General features: G+C 65.7%; 2 protein-coding genes across 4 annotated transcripts; both read right to left on the bottom strand.

Annotated features, from left to right (window-relative positions):
• Window positions 1-2,152: 2,152 nt before the first annotated feature.
• LOC114070553 (GRAM domain-containing protein 2A-like) lies at window positions 2,153-5,007 on the bottom strand. 3 transcript variants are annotated; one of them, XM_027908017.1, is made up of 10 exons: window positions 4,885-5,007; window positions 4,701-4,776; window positions 4,330-4,503; window positions 4,127-4,225; window positions 3,927-3,998; window positions 3,793-3,852; window positions 3,448-3,511; window positions 3,054-3,168; window positions 2,856-2,958; window positions 2,153-2,663 (listed from the first exon to the last, which is right to left on the bottom strand). In XM_027908017.1, the coding sequence occupies exons 1-10, from the start codon at window positions 4,989-4,991 to the stop codon at window positions 2,463-2,465; spliced, it is 1,071 nt and encodes a 356-aa protein (XP_027763818.1). In that variant the 5' UTR covers window positions 4,992-5,007; the 3' UTR covers window positions 2,153-2,462. The 3 variants fall into 3 exon arrangements, with proteins under 3 accessions (XP_027763818.1, XP_027763819.1, XP_027763820.1); XM_027908018.1 differs by having other exon boundaries at window positions 3,058-3,168; XM_027908019.1 differs by lacking the exon at window positions 3,054-3,168.
• Window positions 5,008-7,724: 2,717 nt separating this feature from the next.
• Window positions 7,725-16,725, bottom strand: MFSD12 (major facilitator superfamily domain containing 12). Its single transcript, XM_027908014.1, has 10 exons — window positions 16,421-16,725; window positions 12,415-12,625; window positions 11,517-11,640; window positions 11,112-11,303; window positions 10,832-10,924; window positions 10,662-10,754; window positions 9,859-10,029; window positions 9,580-9,674; window positions 8,807-8,937; window positions 7,725-8,211 (listed from the first exon to the last, which is right to left on the bottom strand). The coding sequence occupies exons 1-10, from the start codon at window positions 16,698-16,700 to the stop codon at window positions 8,117-8,119; spliced, it is 1,485 nt and encodes a 494-aa protein (XP_027763815.1). The 5' UTR covers window positions 16,701-16,725; the 3' UTR covers window positions 7,725-8,116.
• Between the last annotated feature and the right edge of the window lie 1,043 nt (window positions 16,726-17,768).

Below are 17,768 nucleotides of genomic sequence, written 5' to 3'. Positions count from 1 at the left end.
ACACCAGTGCCTGGATCAGGCTCTTGGTGCTGCCCCCGTGTCGCAGCTCCTGGGAGGCCCTGGTGAGGAGCTGGTGTGCTGGGAGCCCCCTCACTCCACACAGCCTGGCAGCTCTGAGTCTCCCAGGCCCACAGCCCACCTTGCCATCTCACAGTCTTAACTTGCCACCAGAATGGATTTTCCGTGGAATTTCTGAAGCACAGTTTGGACACAACTGCTTTAGTGTAGCTCTGGCTGTGGGAGGTGGTGAAGTGACCACCCCCCCAGCCTCTCTCGTGTTGCTTGTTCTGTTCACAGGCACCGTTCCACATCACTGTGGGTTGGGAGCACCCAGGAGGTGTTAAATTGAGTCAGATGATTAAGTTGGGGAGTGGGTTTGAAGCAAAGGGCCACCTGCAGCAAGAGGTGGTCTGTCACGGGTGTTATCGCCTGGGAGTGGGGCTGTGCACAGGGGGGGCTGTGCTGTGGATTTTCCTGTCTCTTGTGGATTGCCTCCTGCCCAAATCCCGCTGTGCAGACCCCCAGGACACACTGCTTTCTCCTCTGGGAAGGAGTAGTTATGTGGGGTATGGGCACAGGAGGTCTCAGCCTGGTTTGTGCCCGTTCTGGAGCAGGAGAGAGTTGGGTCCCAGCTGGAGCACAGGGTGAGAGTGATGCTGGTGTGGCTCCCCAGTGTTCCAGGGCTCCTGCAGGGATGGGTTTGCCTCTCAGCCTGTGATGTGGGAGCTGCTGAGGTGGGGGGTAGTGCCAGGTGGGCACTGCAGCCTCTGCCCAGTGCTCCCAGCTGCGCCCCAGGATGCTGCAAAGCAGGGACACCCCCTTGTCACTGTCCCCCACCACTGTCCTCTCCTGCCAGGCTCTTTCCCAAACTACGCCTTGCTTCCACACCTCGCTGTTCTCTGCCTTGGGAGCAGGATGGCTCGTGCTGGCTTCTCTCATTGCACTTGGCAGCGAGGGCTGGTGATTGCCAGGCCAGGGCTGTTCTGTGGCCATGCTGTGCCCTCGGAGCACGGTGAGAACAGGCTGCTCACCCTGCCCTGGCTGCCAGAGCTGCCTCCCCCCCTGCTCCCAGCTGCGGGGGCAGGAGGGAGCTCCCTGCCGTGTCCGTGTGGGTGTGTGTGTGTGCAGGTGACACTGTGACACTGTCACTGGCTGAGGGTTCAGCAGGGAAAAGGGCAGAGCTGAGGTGGTGTGTTGGGGTGTGACCTGTGAGCACTGACCCAGGCACAGGGTCCTCCCAGAGCTGGTGACAGTCTGTGGCCTCGTGGCGTCATCATATCCCAGGTGTCAAATGGTGGAAAAAAACCATGGAGTGTGCTGTAACTTTTCCATGTAAAGCAATCGAACTGGCATTAAACAGGTTGTGAATTTATTGGGACTGGGCTCTGTGGCTCCACTTTGATTCTCCCTGGTGAGGGGTGCAGCGAGTCCCTGGGCCCGCTGGGGTCCCTCCCACAGCTGCCCCTGGCTCTGCAGGTACCAACTTCCTCGGCACAGCTCTCACCTGAGGTTTATTGCTCCCAGCTGCCTGCTCCTGTTTGCTTTCCTGCTTCTGGGAAAAGGGAGGGGCACAGCCCCCCCTCCCTGCCCTGCCTTACGCCCCTCAGCATGGACGAGGAGCTGGCAGTGCCTCACTTTCCCCACCTTGGTGGGCTGTGGAAGCCCCAAGACCCCTTCCAGCCCAAAATGGGACCGAGCTCCAGGGCTTGGGGTGGATCCTGCTGTACCCCCCAGCTCTGCTCACACCTCCAGTGCCTGTGGGACCCCACTGTCCCCACCATGTACCTGGACCCCTGCATTTCCTGCAGCCCCTTCCTGTGGCAGGTGGGCCCTGTCCTGGGGCAGGGTAAGAGCCCTGAGGCTTCCCTGCTGTGCCTGCACCACCCTCTTCCCCTCTGTTCCCTCTTGTCATCTGCACCCGCGGGCTGCTCAGGGTCTTCTGCTGCTCCCTGGCCCCCCAGGACATCAGCACCTGGAGCTGCCTCCCCCCACCAGCCAAAGCCCCCGGTCCTGCTGCGTCCTGGCCCGTTCTGGGGAGCAGGGGGACTCTGGGGACTGGTTGGTGCTTGTCCTGTGGCATCTGGCCCAGCAGATAATAAATATTAATAAAGGTTTTATTAATTTTTATTAATAAAATAGTTTGCTCTCTTTGCCCCTGCGTTGCCTGGGCCCAGGCCCCTCTGCCTGCCCCTGCTGGGCAGGGAGGGCTGGGTGGGATGTCCCCCAACCCCTCCCCATGTGCTGCTCTTTGTTCCCACTGGGACTCCCTGAGTTCCCTCCTGCTGCTGCTCAGGGTGGGAGACACGGGGGGAGCGAGATGGAGCCCCACACCCCCTCTGGGCTTCCCAGGCACCAGGGGAGGCTGGAAGGCACTTGGTGATGGAGCCCCCCGAGAGGCAGAGGACGGGATTGGGGCAGCCCCTGTGTCCCCTGTCTGGGGCACTGGTGATTCCTCTCTGGCCTCACGTTGTCTTGTACCTGGGCAGGGGGAGGCAGGGTGAGGAGGGGGGAGGTCTCTGCCGGGCACAGGGGGCCCCCCACCCCTGGTGACTCACTGCTGTGGCAGGCTGAGGCGTGGCCGAGCCCCCACGAACGCCAACTGCTGCTCCAGATCCATGATGCGCAGCCCGATGTACCCCGAGGACACCAGCAAGGCCACCATGCTGGGGGACAGCCAGTGTCACCCGGGGGGGGCACAGGGCTCAAGCAGTGCCACAGCCAGGCTCCTGTGTGGAGCCCTCGCCCTGGGGACAGGTGCCCGAGGAGGGAGTAGGGGAACCCGGGGATGCCAAGGGGGACGAGGACTGGGGGTGTCCTGAAGCCCCCAGGCGTGTGAGCGGGTTCTGGGCACTCACAGCAGCAGGTAGATGATGATGACGATGTTGAGAAGGCTCAGCTGGAGGTTCATCCGGGACCGGAGTGCAACAGCCCAGGCCCAGAGCGCGGTGTGGGGCCCCCCTGCCAGGACAAGGCAGTGTCAGCACCTCTGAGACCCCACGGTGGGCTCTGCCAGAGCTGAAGTCCTGCAGCACCTCCCTCCCTGAGCCCCACACCCACCCCAGAGGCTGCGTGTCCCTGCCACGGGCACCAGTTCTCTGCTGCTGGGAGTCAGCAGGGCCACCTTGTCATCCTCCTCCTCTGCTTCCCTTGGCCTCGGGCTTGGTTCATCTGCGGGTGACCAGGAGACATTCATGAGTGCCCCAGGGAGAGGGACTGGGGGTCCCAGGGGCACACAGAGCCACAGAGAGCTAATCCTGCCCTCCCTGGTGCTGGGGGAGATGCTGGTCAGGGGGCTGAGGGCTGCGTGGTTCCCCCCAGACCATGTGTGTGCGGGGAGGGGGAGCAGAGCCCAGAGCTGCCAGCAGGGCAGGGACAGGGACAGGGACAGGGATGAGGACACAAGCAGGGCTGTGAGCATGCAGGGGGTGCACCAGGGTGGCCGCTCACCCAGGGACTCGTGGAGGCTGTTGGGCTCCGGGGTGCTCTGCTCCGGGTCCGACTGGCTCGAGTTCTGGAGGAGGACAAGCCCCAGACATGATGTGTGTCCCCAAGGCACCCATCCCACGGCCACGGGGACATGGGCAGGACCCGATGACACTCATGAGGACAGAGCTCTGGGGCTCCTGGGGTCTGCACTGCCCTGGGCTGAGGCTTTTCCACTCCACACTTGCCGCCAGAAGCCTTCCCAGGGGCCACTGCACCCAGCCCACCCCAGCCAGGGGGCTGGGACTAGGACCACCCCTCCCTCTGCTGCGTCCCCCTGGATGCAGGCTCGCCATTCCCCGGCCTTACCAGAGATTTGCCAAGGGTTCCCTCGTTGCTCACCGAGTCCCGAGGGCTCCGGCCGCTGTCCTGGACAAGGAGAGACGAAGAGAGGTGCCCTGCAGTGGATGGATGGAGCTCCCCCCCATCCAGCCCCCGCGTACCTGCAGCTGTTTGCAGACCGATCTCAGGAGCTGGTAAGTGGCCTCTCGCTGGCGCAGCGACACGAAGAGGAACTGCCGGGGAGGGGGAAGGGGCTTTGCACTGGAGCTGCTCCCTCGGTCACAGCCCCGGGCCCCCGGGGACCGGGACACCCCAAACAGCCCCGGGCGGAGCCGCCCCCCAGCACCGCGTCCGCTCTCACCTTCTCCCCCTGGGCCGTGCGGATGCTGAGCGCGTTGGGAACCAGCAGCGCCGTGTTGGTCTTTTTGAGGGCTGAGACGGACGCGACGGGGATCACGGCCTGGGCCGGAGGGGACAGGCAGTGTCACCAGTGTCACCAGTGTCACCATGTCCCCCTCTGCCACCCGTGGCCCCGCCACAGCCCCGCACCCAACCCCAGCCCACCTTGATGTCCTTGAGCAGGAGGCTGGAGTGGAAGAAGATGTGTCGGGAGGACACGTAGAGGCGGCCGTGGTAGGGCACCTCTCTCTGCCAGGCGCACGAGAAGCAGCCCAGCAGCGCGTCCCTCTCGGCGAGCTCCCCGAAGGCCCGGCGGTAGCTGCTGTCCCGCTTGCTCAGCTGCGGGAGGTCGGGGTGGGGGGCCGGCATGAAGGAGTGCTCGGGGTCATCCCAGGGGCATCCCAGAGCCCCCCTGCTCTGTCACCACCTCTACCCTCTCCCTCGACCCCCGCCCTCAGAGAACATCGGGCCGGGACCACGGCACTGGGGTCGGAGTTGGGGGTCCCCCTCCTCGGCGCCGGCACCCCGAGACTCACCGAGGGCGATGGGGGTCCCTGCCCGCCTGTGGCCGACTGCTCTGTGTCCTTGCAGGAGGGGTCATAAGTCCTGGATCTGGAAGAGAGCAGCAGGTGGGGGTGACGGCGGGGGCGCGGGAGGTGGGGCTGGGGTGCAGGTACACCCTGTGAGGTGCAGGTACACCCTGTGAGGTGCAGCACCCACCTGGCGAGCTTGGGCTGCCCCAGCCGGGCGCTTCCCGTCTCCTCCAGGCTCTGCCACTGCTTCTCCCCCAGCACCCCGCGGGCGCTGCGCCTCAGCTTCCCCGGCATGAGGGACGGGCCCGACGGCTGGCGGAGAGGGGGCAGGTTGTGGGCACGGTCTGTCTCTGCAGCGCGGCAGCTCTCAGTGTCACCAGCTTGTCCCTCCGCCGGAGAGGACACGGGGACGGGGCTCAGGCCCTGCTGGGACCGCGACGGCAGAGCCCACCCGGCATGAGCCCCTGGCCCGCCCCACGGTGGCATGTGCGGGCTGCGACCCCCGTGGGCAGCGGGGACCGCGTGAGATGGGGCTGGTGACCCCCGGAGTGGGCGCTGCTGGGGGTCGTGACACCTGGAGCCGGAGGTGCCGGGGGTTTGTGACCCTCGGCGCGGGGGGTGCCGGCCCTGGGCCACGGCCGGTGCTGGGTGCGGGGGATGTGTGGCCGGGCTGGCTCCGGAGGGGACGAGGAGGCGGCTCCGGTCCCGGACCCGCGCGCGGCCGCAGAGCCCCGTCCCGGGCACCCCGTGCCCGCCCCGCTCGGTACCTGCCGGTGGGCGCTACCGGGACCCCCGTCCCGCCCCGTCCCGTCCCGTCGGGGCTGTCCCGCTCCCGCTCCTTCCAGCTCCGTTCCTGCTCCGCGGCCGCTGCCACCTCCTTCTCCTCCTTTTCCTCCTCCTCCTCCTCCTCCTCCCGAGGAAGGGCAGCGGGCGGGGCCGGGCGGCCGCGGCAGGTTGGGAGGGAGCGGCCGGGGCAGCCCCAGCCCGGGGCACCGCGGGGTTGAGTGGCGTGACCCCCAGCCCGGCTCCCGGGGGGGCTGCGGGACTTGCCCCACCACCCTGCCCGCTGCCCCCGCGCACCGAGGGGTCGTGCACGGGACCCCCCTGGCAGCGGGTGAGACCCCCACGGGCAGCCGGGGCGGTGGGAAGGGGCACTGGGCAGGACTTTGGCCGGGGAGGGGGTGGGAGCATCCCCAGGGCTGGTTGTCCCATCTCCACAAGCTGTCCGGTGTCCCCCGGTATCCCCGTGTCCCCTCTGTTCGGTGTCCCCTGGTTGTTCCCTGTCCCCTGTCTGTCCCCTGCACTGCCCTGAGTGGGGTGGCAGCTCCGCAGGCACCTCTGACCCAGCCCTCGGGGCAGGGTGTGCGTAGGGAGGGTCTCAGCTGCCCCCAGAACGAGCTGCAAATGCGTCCCCCTCCCAGGTAGTGCTGACAGCCGGAGCGGCACAGCCTGCAGTCCCACGGCGTTCTGCCATTCCACGGACGCCCCACGATGCTGTGGCACTCCCCAGCATTGCCAGGCCGGAGCTCGCTCCCTGACCCCCCCAGCCCCAGGCTGTGCTGAGGGGCAGGTCAGCCCCTCACCCCGGCCATGCGGAGCCGGGCCGTCACCCCCTCGGGCACTGGGGCAGGTGCCAAGGCCACGGGCCCCAGCCCGGCTCAGCCGCTGCTCTCTGGACCGGGCTGGAAACGCCCTTCCCACAATCGGGCGCCTGCGGGAACAGCCGTAAACCATAAACCAGGGACAGCCCGATGCAGGTGACAGCGTGGCCGGGGGGCTGCACACCCTGTCACACCCCCCCAGCCCCCTCCCCAAATTGCTCCCCCTCCACTCACACCCACACCGTGTCCTGGTGAGCACACACCGACCCCCCTACACAGCACCCCCCCCCTGTCCTTCTGGGCAGTGACTCCATGACAGACCCACCCTGGGGTGTCCACCCAGCACGGGGACCTGTGTGGACCTCTGGAGCCAGGCTGGGAGAGCTGGGGGAGTTCACCTGGAGAAGGGAACACTCTGGGGAGACCTGAGAGCCCCTTGCAGGGCCTAAAGGGGCTCTAGGAGAGCTGGAGAGGGACTGGGGACAAGGGATGGAGGGACAGGACACAGGGAATGGCTTCCCAGTGCCAGAGGGCAGGGTTGGATGGGATATTGTGATGGAATTGTTGGCTGTGAGGGTGGGCAGGCCCTGGCACAGGTTTGCCCAGAGAAGCTGTGGCTGCCCCTGGATCCCTGGAAGTGTCCAAGGCCAGGTTGGACGGGGCTTGGAGCACCCTGGGCTGGTGGAAGGTGTCCCTGCCCGTGGCAGGGGGTGGAACAACCCAAACCATCCCACGGGTCTGTGCACGGCCCCCTCTCTCTCCCCCTTCTTGCAGTGTGCACACACAGCACATGCCTGCACACACGTGTGGGCACGTGAACACGTGTATGGGCACACACACATGCACATACACACGCATGTACTGGCACACGGACACACACGGGAGCACATGCACACACATACACCCACATGTACTGGCACACACACACACACAGACACACACAAACATACATGTGAACACACCACGCACAAACATACATGTGCACACACATGTGCACACGCGCGCACGCGCACACACTCGCGTGTCTCGCCACACGCACGCCCCGCCCCCGCCGCCCCAAGGTCCGCCTTCATTGGTTGCTCCGCCCCGGGGGGCGGGACAGCGACCCAGCAGCCAATCGTATGTCTCCAGCGCCGCTCCGCCGCCGCCATTTTGTGTGCGGGCGCGCCGCCATGTTTGGTGAGGGCGGCCATTTTGCACCCCCCGCAGCCCCTTCCCGCGGGGCCAGCGCTGGGGAACCCCCCGAACCCCAAACCCGCTCCTGCCCCACCCCAGCCCAGGGCCGAGACCACCCCAGCCAAGAGCCGAGCCCACCCCCAGCCCAGGGCCGAGCCCACCCCAGCCCAGAGCCGAGCCCACCCCCAGCCCAGGGCCGAGCCCACCCCCAGCCCAGGGCTGCCGGCGCTGCTGTTGTTGAGTTTTCCTCTCCTTTTCCTCCTCCTTTATAAAGTGCGGTTTGTACGTACTGACCTTACAAAAGCAGGTTAAAACCTCGGGCTGGCCCCCCCCTTCCCGAGCTGGGGCTGCCCCAGCCCAGCCCGGGCCCTTCAGAGTTGGGTGTGCGGGTGGCCGGTGATGTCCCGCACCGGTGACACCCTCACCGGGGACATCCTTCATCGGCCCGGGGGGACAGGCTGTGGGGACACGAGTCCAGTGCAAGGAGACAGGGCGGGGGTCGGTCCCTCCCCTCCCCAGAGCCTGGTGTCCCCCAGCCGGGGGGATCTTCCCGACTCGGAGTGTGGCACCGCGGTGGCCGAGGATGTGGTGGCCGAGGACACGGCCCTGAGGACACGGTGGCCGAGGACGTGGCCCCACGGCTCAGTTGATGGTGCCGCTCTGGCCCCCTCCCTCAGTGCTCTCAGTTCTGCTGTCGGGGGTCCCAGGTCTGCTCATCCCCCACAGCCGGACAGCACCTGCAGGGGCAGGAGGAAGGGACGGGTCAGGAGCCACGGCAGCACATGCTGGCCTGGCCCCTGAACTCTCCTGACACCAGGGGCCTCACCTGGCACATCCCCAAGCAGCACAAGGGGTCCGTCCTGTCCCCCCACCCCAGAGCGAGGCACTGGCAACGAGCTGGCAGCAGCACTGGTGCTGGGGTCCCTGGCCTGGCAGAGGCCGCCCCAGCCCCACATGTGTTCCCAAATGTCTCCCACATTTGCTACCAGCACACAGAGCTGCTCCCACCGCCCCTCCGGGCTCCAGTGTGGCCGCGGCTGGGCTGGGCAGGGGGTCCTGCCGGGCTGGAGGCTCTGCCCCCAGGAGGGCACAGCAGGCAGACACAGCCCCGGCTCTGGGGCAGCAGCAGAAGCGGGACAGTGCCCCTTCCCCACGTCCTACCAGGAGGGTCCCCCTGCGAGCGTGGCCGCAGCCAGCCCGGTCCCAACAGGGTGATCACAGCTGGGGCCATCTGCAAAGACACTTGGGCGTTAGCCCAGGCTGGCACTGGCCACGGGGGCTCCCCGTGCCCCCAGCCCTGCGCGTGCCCCCCGAGCCCCCGGCCCCACTCACGGTAGCGGACGCGGATGGGCCACACCATGATGCAGCAGAGCGTGGCCACGGCGGCCACGGCGATGCCGCCAGTCACCAGCACCATCACCCAGCGGTAGAAGCCAACGCAGGCGGCGCAGCACAGCTCAGTCCTGTGGGAACAGGCAGGGACACGGCTGGGAGTCGGGACTGGCTCACACTGGGATGTGAGGGAAAGGAGAGAAGGTGCCAACCCAGACACTGAGATCCCCAGAGCACAGCTTGGGCTCTTGTCCAGGGCCAGGAGGGAATGTGAGAAAAGGTTTAGAACAAATCAGAACTGGAGAACTGAGGGCTCTGGGGAGACCTTAGACCTTCAGGTACTTCTGGTATTCTCTCTCCAAGAGAGCTGGAGAGGGACTTTTGGCAAGGGTCTGGAGGGACAGGACAAGGGGGAATGGCTTCCCACTGCCAAAGGACAGGGTTAGATGGGATACTGGGAAGGAATTCCTGGCTGTGAGGGTGGGCAGGCCCTGGCACAGGTTGCCCAGAGCAGCTGTGGCCGCCCCTGGATCCCTGGAAGTGTGCAAGGCCAGGTTGGACGGGGCTTGGAACAACCTGGGCTGGTGGAAGGTGTCCCTGCCCGTGGCAGGCGGTGGAACGAGATGAGTTCTAAGATTCCTTCCAAGCCAAACCATCCTGTGATTCTAAAAATCCGAGCTGGTTCCCACCCGTGCCCGTTGCTCCAGCCCTTGGGATGTTTGCTCCTGGCCCCCAGGCGATGGGGGGGGTCCTGGCCCTGCAGAGACACTCACGGGCAGGGGTGCAGGTTCTGGATCAGCATCACAGCCAGGCCATTGGCCATCTTGTCCGTGAAGCTCATGGCGCCGTAGACAAACGCGCTGCTGTGCTGCAGGACGAGAGGGAACCTCATCAGCTGCCCTGCTGAGCTGAGCTGAGCTGAGAGCCGAGCCACACAACCCCAGCAGGCAGAGCCTTGTGCCCTCTGACGGGCAGAGCCCACACTGCAGCACAGCCCAGGCACAGGCTCACTGCTGCCATCCCCGGTCCCGCCCCGGCAGGAGCGGCCCTACCGTGTTGGTGCCGATGAGATCCGCGGTCATGGACAGGGAGGTGACCAGGATGGTGGCAGAGCCAGCCCCCAGCAGCACGGCCGCTCCGTAGATCTCAGCCCCCACGGGGCTGGCCAGGGCCACCCAGGAGGCGAAGGCCAGGACCACCAGGATGCCCGCGAAGTAGGTCAGCTGGGACAGGGAGGGGCAGAGGGAGAAGGGGGAGTTCAGACACCAGCTCGGCACCAGGGGCAAGCAGAGAGGGCAGAGGGGCCAGGACTACCCAGGACCCACGAGGGACAGCCCCTGGCTCTGTCCCAGCTGGATTTAAACGAGGAGCCCCCAAGAGCATTACCCTGCCATAGTCTGGGCTGTTCTGCAGCCAGAGAGCTGAGCCCTGGGGAGAGCTGTGGGCAGGGTGTCCATGAGGGCAGGGGACACTTCACTGGCACCCAACAGCATGGAGGGGACACACTGCTGGCACTGCAGACCCTGTGCCCACCCAAGGCAGTGCAGCCAGACCCCCCCTCTGCCCATCTCAGGCACCACAGGGCTCTCCAGCCTGGTCAGGGCTGCACAACACAGGGTGGCTCTGGACCAGCATCGCCTTCCCCAGCCCCAGGATGTGCAGGACAGGCTCTCATCCCCACATCTGCCCACCACCCCCAGCCCCAGTGGGACCCACAGTGCAGTGGGGGTTACTGGCAGAGGGTACAGGAGGGGTCCCTGCTCTCCAGCTCAGATGTGCCAGGTGCTCTGCCCACAGCCACAATCTGGCCCCTCCTGGGGTCTAACTGCAGCCTCTCCAGTGCCCCCAGACTCACATTCCGACCAATCCACTTGTTCACAGGCTTCATGAGGAAGGAGGAGAGGAACCCACTGACGTACATGACCAGGGGGATGGTGGCGATGTACTTCTGCAAGGGACAGGGAGGAGATGATCTCTGGGCACCAGGACCCTGCCCACGCACCCCTGGACCTGCCCTGTGCCCACCTTGGAGAGCAGCAGCGAGTTGGTCAAGTACATGGCGATGTAGGTCTGGGACAGGTTGACGATGAGGCGGGTGGCCATGTAGAGCACTGCCACCTGTGAGGGGACAGGGACAGGGCAGCCCTGTGGGGAGGCACCTTCCTGCCCTGCTGTCACAGCACTGTGCCCCCCCAGAAGGGCACAGCCCAGCACAGCCCCTCTCTTCCCCCCTCACTCGCCCCTGGGCACATCCACGGTGCCCAGGCAGGAGCCCCTGGGCCAGGTGAGCCCTGCCCAGCCGTACCTGGTAGAAGGAGGGCTCCAGCAGCCAGTCCTTCCAGAGCATCAGCGGGCTCCTCAGGGGCTCCTTGTGCATCAGGGGGGTGGTCTCGTCCAGGTCGGGCAGCACAGCCGGCGGGTTCGGCTTCTCCTTGGTGCCCAGGTGGAAGATGAGGGAGGACACGGCCCCCATCCCCACCACGATGAGGGCCAGGTTCTGGTGAGGCAGAGGGGGTGAGCACAGCGGGGAGGGGCAGCCCATTATCAGCCCCCCAGCAGTCTGGAGGGTAAGGAGGGGCTCCCAAAACCCCAGGGAGGGCTCAGCGTGGCCCTTGCCCAGTGTAGTCAGGGAGGTGAGGGCACTGCCCTCTCACCTCCCCATCTGAGCAACGGGAAGAGGGAAGCCCAGGGACTGTGCCCTGCCACTCACCCGGAACACAGGGACGTCCTGGGGGCCCAGGTGCTCCATGTGGTCAGGCTGGTCGGTCTGGAAGTTGAGCAGGAGCCAGGTCAGGCCGTACACAGTGATGTTGGCCATGACGGTGAAGGCATACCTGAGGGGGAAGGGAACCTCAGGGGGATGTGGAGGGACAAGCACGGGGCCAGCACAGTGGGACATCTCAGCCCATTGCTGTGCTACAGCCTCTGCACTGTGGTGCTGTGGCTGAGGTGACACCTCCAAGGGCATGAAGCACCTGCCCAGCCTTACTGGTGCCACTCCCAGCACGCCCAGTCCAACCCTCGGGGCACAACTGGGAGGAAACCAAGATCCCTCTGGGTCAGCCTGTCACCTTCCAGCCACAGCCCCCTGAGGATGTCACGAGCTGCCTGACCTAGTGCCCCCAGAGCTGGACCCCGGGGTTATCCCAGTGCTGCCCCACAACCTCCTGCTCACCCTGTGGGACAAACAGCCCATCCCACATCCCGATCCTGCCTGAGGAGTGGTTCCACGCAGGGAGCACTGCTCACCTATCCCTGGGGACATCCCATCTCTGGGTCATGCCCAGCTCTCCCCAGGGGCATTCAGGGGGGCACAGTCCCTGCCCTGTGGGCACCAGTCCCAAAGAAGTGTCCCACGGGCCGTGTCACCAACATCCCCGGCATCAACAACCCTCCTGGCACCAAAGGGTTTGAGCCACCAACCCAGGACACCAGTGTCCCCTGGCACATCCCCCAGGACCCCCACGTGGCCCAGCCCTGGTCCTGCCATGCCGAGGCCTCTGATGTGCCACAGCACCCAGGGACCTCCTGTCACACAGCAATGGGACCTGGGGTGGGCAGGGCAGCTCCCCCGCACCCAGGGGACCCCCAGGTGTGTTTGTGCTCACCTGAAAGCCGTGAGCTCCACCTTCTCATGGTCACTGCTCACCAGCTCGGGGATGAGGGCCAGGTGGGACACCTGCGTGGCTGCCCAGCCAAACTGGAAGATGACGATGAAGGGGAGGTAGTAGATGAAGGCTGCCCACTGTGGAGTGCCCTCCCTGCAGGCCAGGCAGGGGCTGAACACGAAGGGGAAGGACACGAGGACGCAGGTGGTGCCTGAGGAGAGAGTGGAGCAGTGAGAGGCTGCACATCCAGTGGCTCAGACATGGCCAGAGTGACGCTGTTCCTCCCCAGGACAGGTTCCACCCCAGAGCTGGGAAGGGAGGTGGGCCCCTTTTCCCAGCCAGGTGACACACGTGGAGCCCCAGAAACCCCCTCAATCCTGCACAGGGAATGTTTTCCCTGTCTCACCCAGCATGGACAGTCACTCCCCAGTCCAGGTCCCTCCCCAGCACAGCAGCACCTGGCACCGCTCTGTCCCCTCAGGACAGCCCCTCACTGTCACACCCACAGTGTCCCCAGATGCAGATAACCAGCCCAGGGACACCCCTCCCTGCTGCCTGCCCGTGGTGATACGGCTCCCGAGGGCCAGGAGGGCTCAGGGTGTCCCACGGGCTGTCCCCATGTCCCCTCTGCCCTGGGGCTGGCACAGGCAGCCACACTCACTGATGTCACCCACAGTGTGATGGGTGATGCTGAGCCACGGGGGGCTCTGAGCCATGGGAAAACCCTGAGCCATGGGAAAACCCTGCTGAGTCAGGGACAGCAGAGCCAGGCTCCTCCTGCTGCTGCAGCAGGACAGCGTGGGACGCTGCGTGGGGACGCTGCCTGTGGAGACTCTGTGTGGGGACACTGCGTGGGGACCCTGCGTGGGGCAGGCAGGCGGCCTGGCCTCTCCCTCCCCTCCCCAAAGGTATGGAGCTGGTCTGCCAAGTGGCTCCATGACCCCCCCAGACCCCAGTGCAGAGCCAGCCCCATGCCCTGTCCCCTGTGTCCCTGGCCACACTGGGTGCTCTTGAAGGGCCATGGCAACCTGTTCCTACAGCTGAGGGGAACCTGCAGCCGCTTTGCCAGGTCCCCAAGGTCCCCTCTCCAAGGGACTTTGCGAGACCCTCCTCTTTCTCACGAGTGGTGCCTGTTGTTCTCACCCGTGAAGGGCAGTTCCTCCTCCTCACTCCCACAGGACAATGCAGGGCCGGGGCAAAGCGGTTCTCCCTGAGCCAGGGGCAGCAGTGACAATCCCAGCCCAGCCCTATCCACCCCAGCCAGGCTCAGAGGGGCAGCTGGGTGCTCACAGCCAGCTCTGGTGCCCCAGGAGCTCCCAAAGGGTGGGGGGCTCGGGCACACGTGGTGCCTCTGCCCCACACAAGCCACAGGCACAGGAAGGTGCAAGGAGATTCAAACCAGCCCAGCCCTTGGATGGGGCTGTTGGTTTGAACCGAGCTCAGCTGGGCCATGGGATTTCCAGGGCCCTGCAGGGTCAGGCTCTGCAGCCCCTCAAGGGCTGTGCAGACCATTCCCTCGATCCCAGGGGAGCACTGGGACAGGAGCTGGGGGTCCCTCAGCTGCTGCAGCTTCCACGGCTGCCCCTGTACCCACCCCCGAGCCACTGCCACCATCACACGCGCACAGGAGCGTCACCCCCTCCTCTTTGTGGCCCCCTCGGACTTGCAGAGCCCACCCTGCCCATCCCTGAATGCAGGCAGAGTGCTGGGCTCTCATCTGCAGCCCCGCGGGGCAGGATCACGGGAATGCCAGGCAGGGGCACCTGCGGCAGGAAGCTGGACCCCACAACAGAGCAGGCAGGGACCGCCGGCGGGGACACCCCGCGGCGGGGAGATGCCACTGATAGCAACTCGTGGTGTCTCCTCCGCCCCGAGGCTGTGGTTTCACAACGCTTCCTCTGATCTCAGCACGGGTTTGCCACCGGACGAGACACCCCCGCTCCCACACAGCATCCCCCGCCGCAGGGTGACCGAGGGAGCCGCGCGGTCCCGGCGGTTTTGCCGGCACCGCCGCTCACCCCGCGGGCGGAGGAGGCGGATGGAGCTCCCACCTCGGGAATAACCCACGCTCTGGTCTAGGAAACAGCTCGGTCCCTGCTCCAGCCTCCCTCCCTGCTTTCAGCTTCCATCCCTGCTCCAGCCTGCCCTGCGCTGAGCAGGGTGCTTTGCTCCCAGGATTAGGGTGCTGGGGGCGGCCACAGCCTCCCTGCAAAGCCTGAGTCTGAACTTCCCCTCCGTGCGCGCTGGGCAGCAGCCAGCTGGAGGGGGTTGGGGGCACAGCTCCGGCCACTTCCCTTAATCTGGGGCGCAGATCTGGCTTACATCGGGGCAGGGGCGAAGCCGCTCCCCCAACACCCTCCCTGACTCCCCAGGCGAACTCCAGGGAGCTCGGCCGCCTTATCAAGCTGCCCGTTGGGTTGCACAAAGCGGTTGGTCAAGATAAATTTGGGATCAAGATAAGAGGACCCACACTGCAACCGTCCTCCCTCTGCTCGGGTAGTGAGTGCCCTGTGTTACTGAGCACGACCACCAACTGCCCTGTCCTCAGGCTCCTGCACCCCTCACAGCACCAAAGACCCCCCTCCAGGCCACCCTGCCCCCTAAGAGAGGGACCAAGGACACCCCTCCAGGCCACGCTGTCCCCTCAAAGAGGATCCCTAACACATGGGTCCCCACCAGCCCCTGCACTCCGCTGCATTTTTTGACCCCAGGGCACAAGGCGAGCCAAGACCCCCATCAGTGATTCCTGTGAGCTGGTGCCTCCTGTGCCTCCCACGGGCTGGACCCCCACTGCCAGCCCAGGGGGTGCCCACCCAGCACAGCCCAGGGCCCCCAGAGCTATCCCTGGGTACACAGAGAGCTGTCCAGGAAACACCTGGGGCTCCTGGGCGAGCCCAGGTTTTACTGCCAGGCCTGGTTTTGCTCTGAGGGCTGAGCACATGACTCTCACCCCATCTCAGAAAGGCTCCCTTGGGTGTCCTCCACCACAGAGCACCCTAGGGTCATCCCTCTTCACTCAGAGCCCCCCAGAAAGACTCCCTCTGGGCCATTCCTCTCCACTCAGAGGATCCGAGAAAGGCTCCCCTGGCTGTCTCCCAACAAACACACCCCAAAACATGCACCCTGGGCCACACATCTCCACCCAGGGCACCCCAGAAAGCTGTCCCGGGGCCATCCCTCTCCACTTAGAGCATGTCCCCCATCTCAGACACCTCAGAAAGGCACCTCTGGAGCCCCCCATCTCCAGCCAGGGCACCTTGGATAGCTACCCTCAGTCCACTTGCCCAGGGCACCCCAAAAAGGCTCCCCTGGGGCCATTCCCTTCCACTCAGAGCATCCCAGAAACACTCTCCTGGATGTCCCCCAACACAGACACGCTAGAAAGGCTTCCCAGGTCACCCCATCCACCCTGGACACCCCAGGAAAGGTTCTCCTGGAGGCATTCCTTTCCACTTAGAGCATCCCAGAAAGGCTCCCCTGCATGTCCCTCAATCCAGACACCCTAGAAAGGCTCCCCAGGGCCACCCCTTTCCACCCAGGGCACCTCAGTAGAGCCTCCCCCACTCAAGGCACCCCAGCAAAGGCCCCCCGAGGGTCTCCTCTCTCCACCCCGGGCACCCCACTCTCCACGTGGGGAATCCCAGAAAGGCTCCCCTGGATGTCCCCCAACAAACACACCCCAAAACACTCCCCCAAGGGCCACCCATCTCCACCCAGGGCACCCCAGAAACACTTCCCTGGGGCCATCCCTTTCCACTTCAGAGCATCCTAGACAGATCCCTCTGGGACACCTCCACTCAGACCACCCCGGAGAGGCTCTGCTGGACGTCCCCCAAACTGGACAGCCCGGAAAGGCTTCCCGGCTCACCCCTATCCCCTTAGAGCGATCCTCCCGGGGCCACCCCCGTCCGCCAGAGCCCGCTCTGCTCCCTTCAGCCCCCCGCCCCGTGCTCTGCACCCTCCAGGGGCCACATCCCCCCCGTCCCCCGCCGTGCCCCGCACCCACCGGCCAGGTGCCAGCCCTTCCTCCTCCCGCAGCGGCCGCAGCCGCGGGCCCGGTCGGCCTCGAAGCCGAGCAGGGGCGTGCAGAACCCGTCGGCCGCCTGGCCGGCCAGCAGCAGCGCCCCGGCCGCGCCGTGCCCGTAGCCCAGCACGGCGTGCAGGAAGGGCAGCAGGTAGGTGAACCACAGCGCGGAGCACGAGTCGTTCAGGAAGTGCCCGCACGCGAAGCTGAGCCGAGCCCGCAGCGCCAGCGCCGGCCCCGCACCCCGCGGGGGCTCCGCCATGGCCCGGCACGGACCGCGGGACAGACCCCGGGACAGACCCCGGGACAGACCGCCCGGACCGGCCCGACACACCGCCCGGACCGGCCCGCCCCGCCGGCGGAGGATGGGCCGCGGGGACGGAGGGAGGGACTGGGAGGGACCGGGCGGGGGACCGTGACCCCCTCCCGCCCCGCACGGAGCCGCCTCCTGGGCGGGGAAGGGGTGGGGGGTGATGCGGGAGAGGAGGGCAGATGGGAGAAGGGGGTACAGTTGGAATGGTGCTGTCCCCGCGCTGCTCCCGGTCACACCGGTGCTGCTCGTACCGCCCCCAGTGACCCCAGTGTCCCCACACTTCTGCCGGTGATCCCACTACCACGCCCACACTACTCCCTGTCACACCAGTGCTGCCCCCACACTTCTCCCAGTGACCCCAGTACTGCCCATAACAGTCCAGTCACCCCCAGAACCACCACACTGCCCTGAGGCACCACATCCATCCCAGGACGGCTCATAACGGTCCCAGTCACCCAAGCAGGGGGTCCCCAGGACACCACGAAGTCACACCAGAATCTCAGTGACTCCAGTGCTCCCCCTACGCTGCTACCAGTAATCCCAGTACAGTCCATAATGGTCCCAGTCACCCCATTACCCACACAAGGGGAGTTCCCAGTCACTCCGGTACGTCCGCAGTGCTCCCAGTGACCCCAGTACCTACCCAAGCAGGGGGTCCCTATGATGCCAGTAGTCACCCCAGAGTTCTGATGGCCCCGGTGCAGCTCCACACTGCTCCCAGTAAGCCTAGTGTCCCAGTATGAACCCAAATGGAGTGTGTCAGACTGCAGGGGTGACAGTGCTGGGGCTGAGTGTGCTGCTGGTTGGGGGTGGGCGCTGGAAGCAGTGGGGGGGTACTGGGGTCGCTGGGAGTGGTGTGGGGATACTGAGGTAACGGGGACCTTCCAGGCAATGGGGTGTCTGGGACTGTTATGGGCAGTACCGGGGTGACTGGGAACAGTGTGGGGGGGATACTGGGGTCACTGGTGTGATAGGTGAAGACACCGGTTTTTATTCCAAGCAAATTAAAATAAAAAG

This window comes from Empidonax traillii, unplaced genomic scaffold (genome assembly GCF_003031625.1).
Source record: "Empidonax traillii isolate 1590-97213 ecotype Southwest subspecies unplaced genomic scaffold, ASM303162v1 scaffold1602:size438507, whole genome shotgun sequence".
Taxonomy (NCBI): Eukaryota; Metazoa; Chordata; class Aves; order Passeriformes; family Tyrannidae; genus Empidonax; species Empidonax traillii.
Note: the sequence above shows the minus strand (reverse complement) of the source record. Positions and strands in the feature narration are given on the sequence as shown.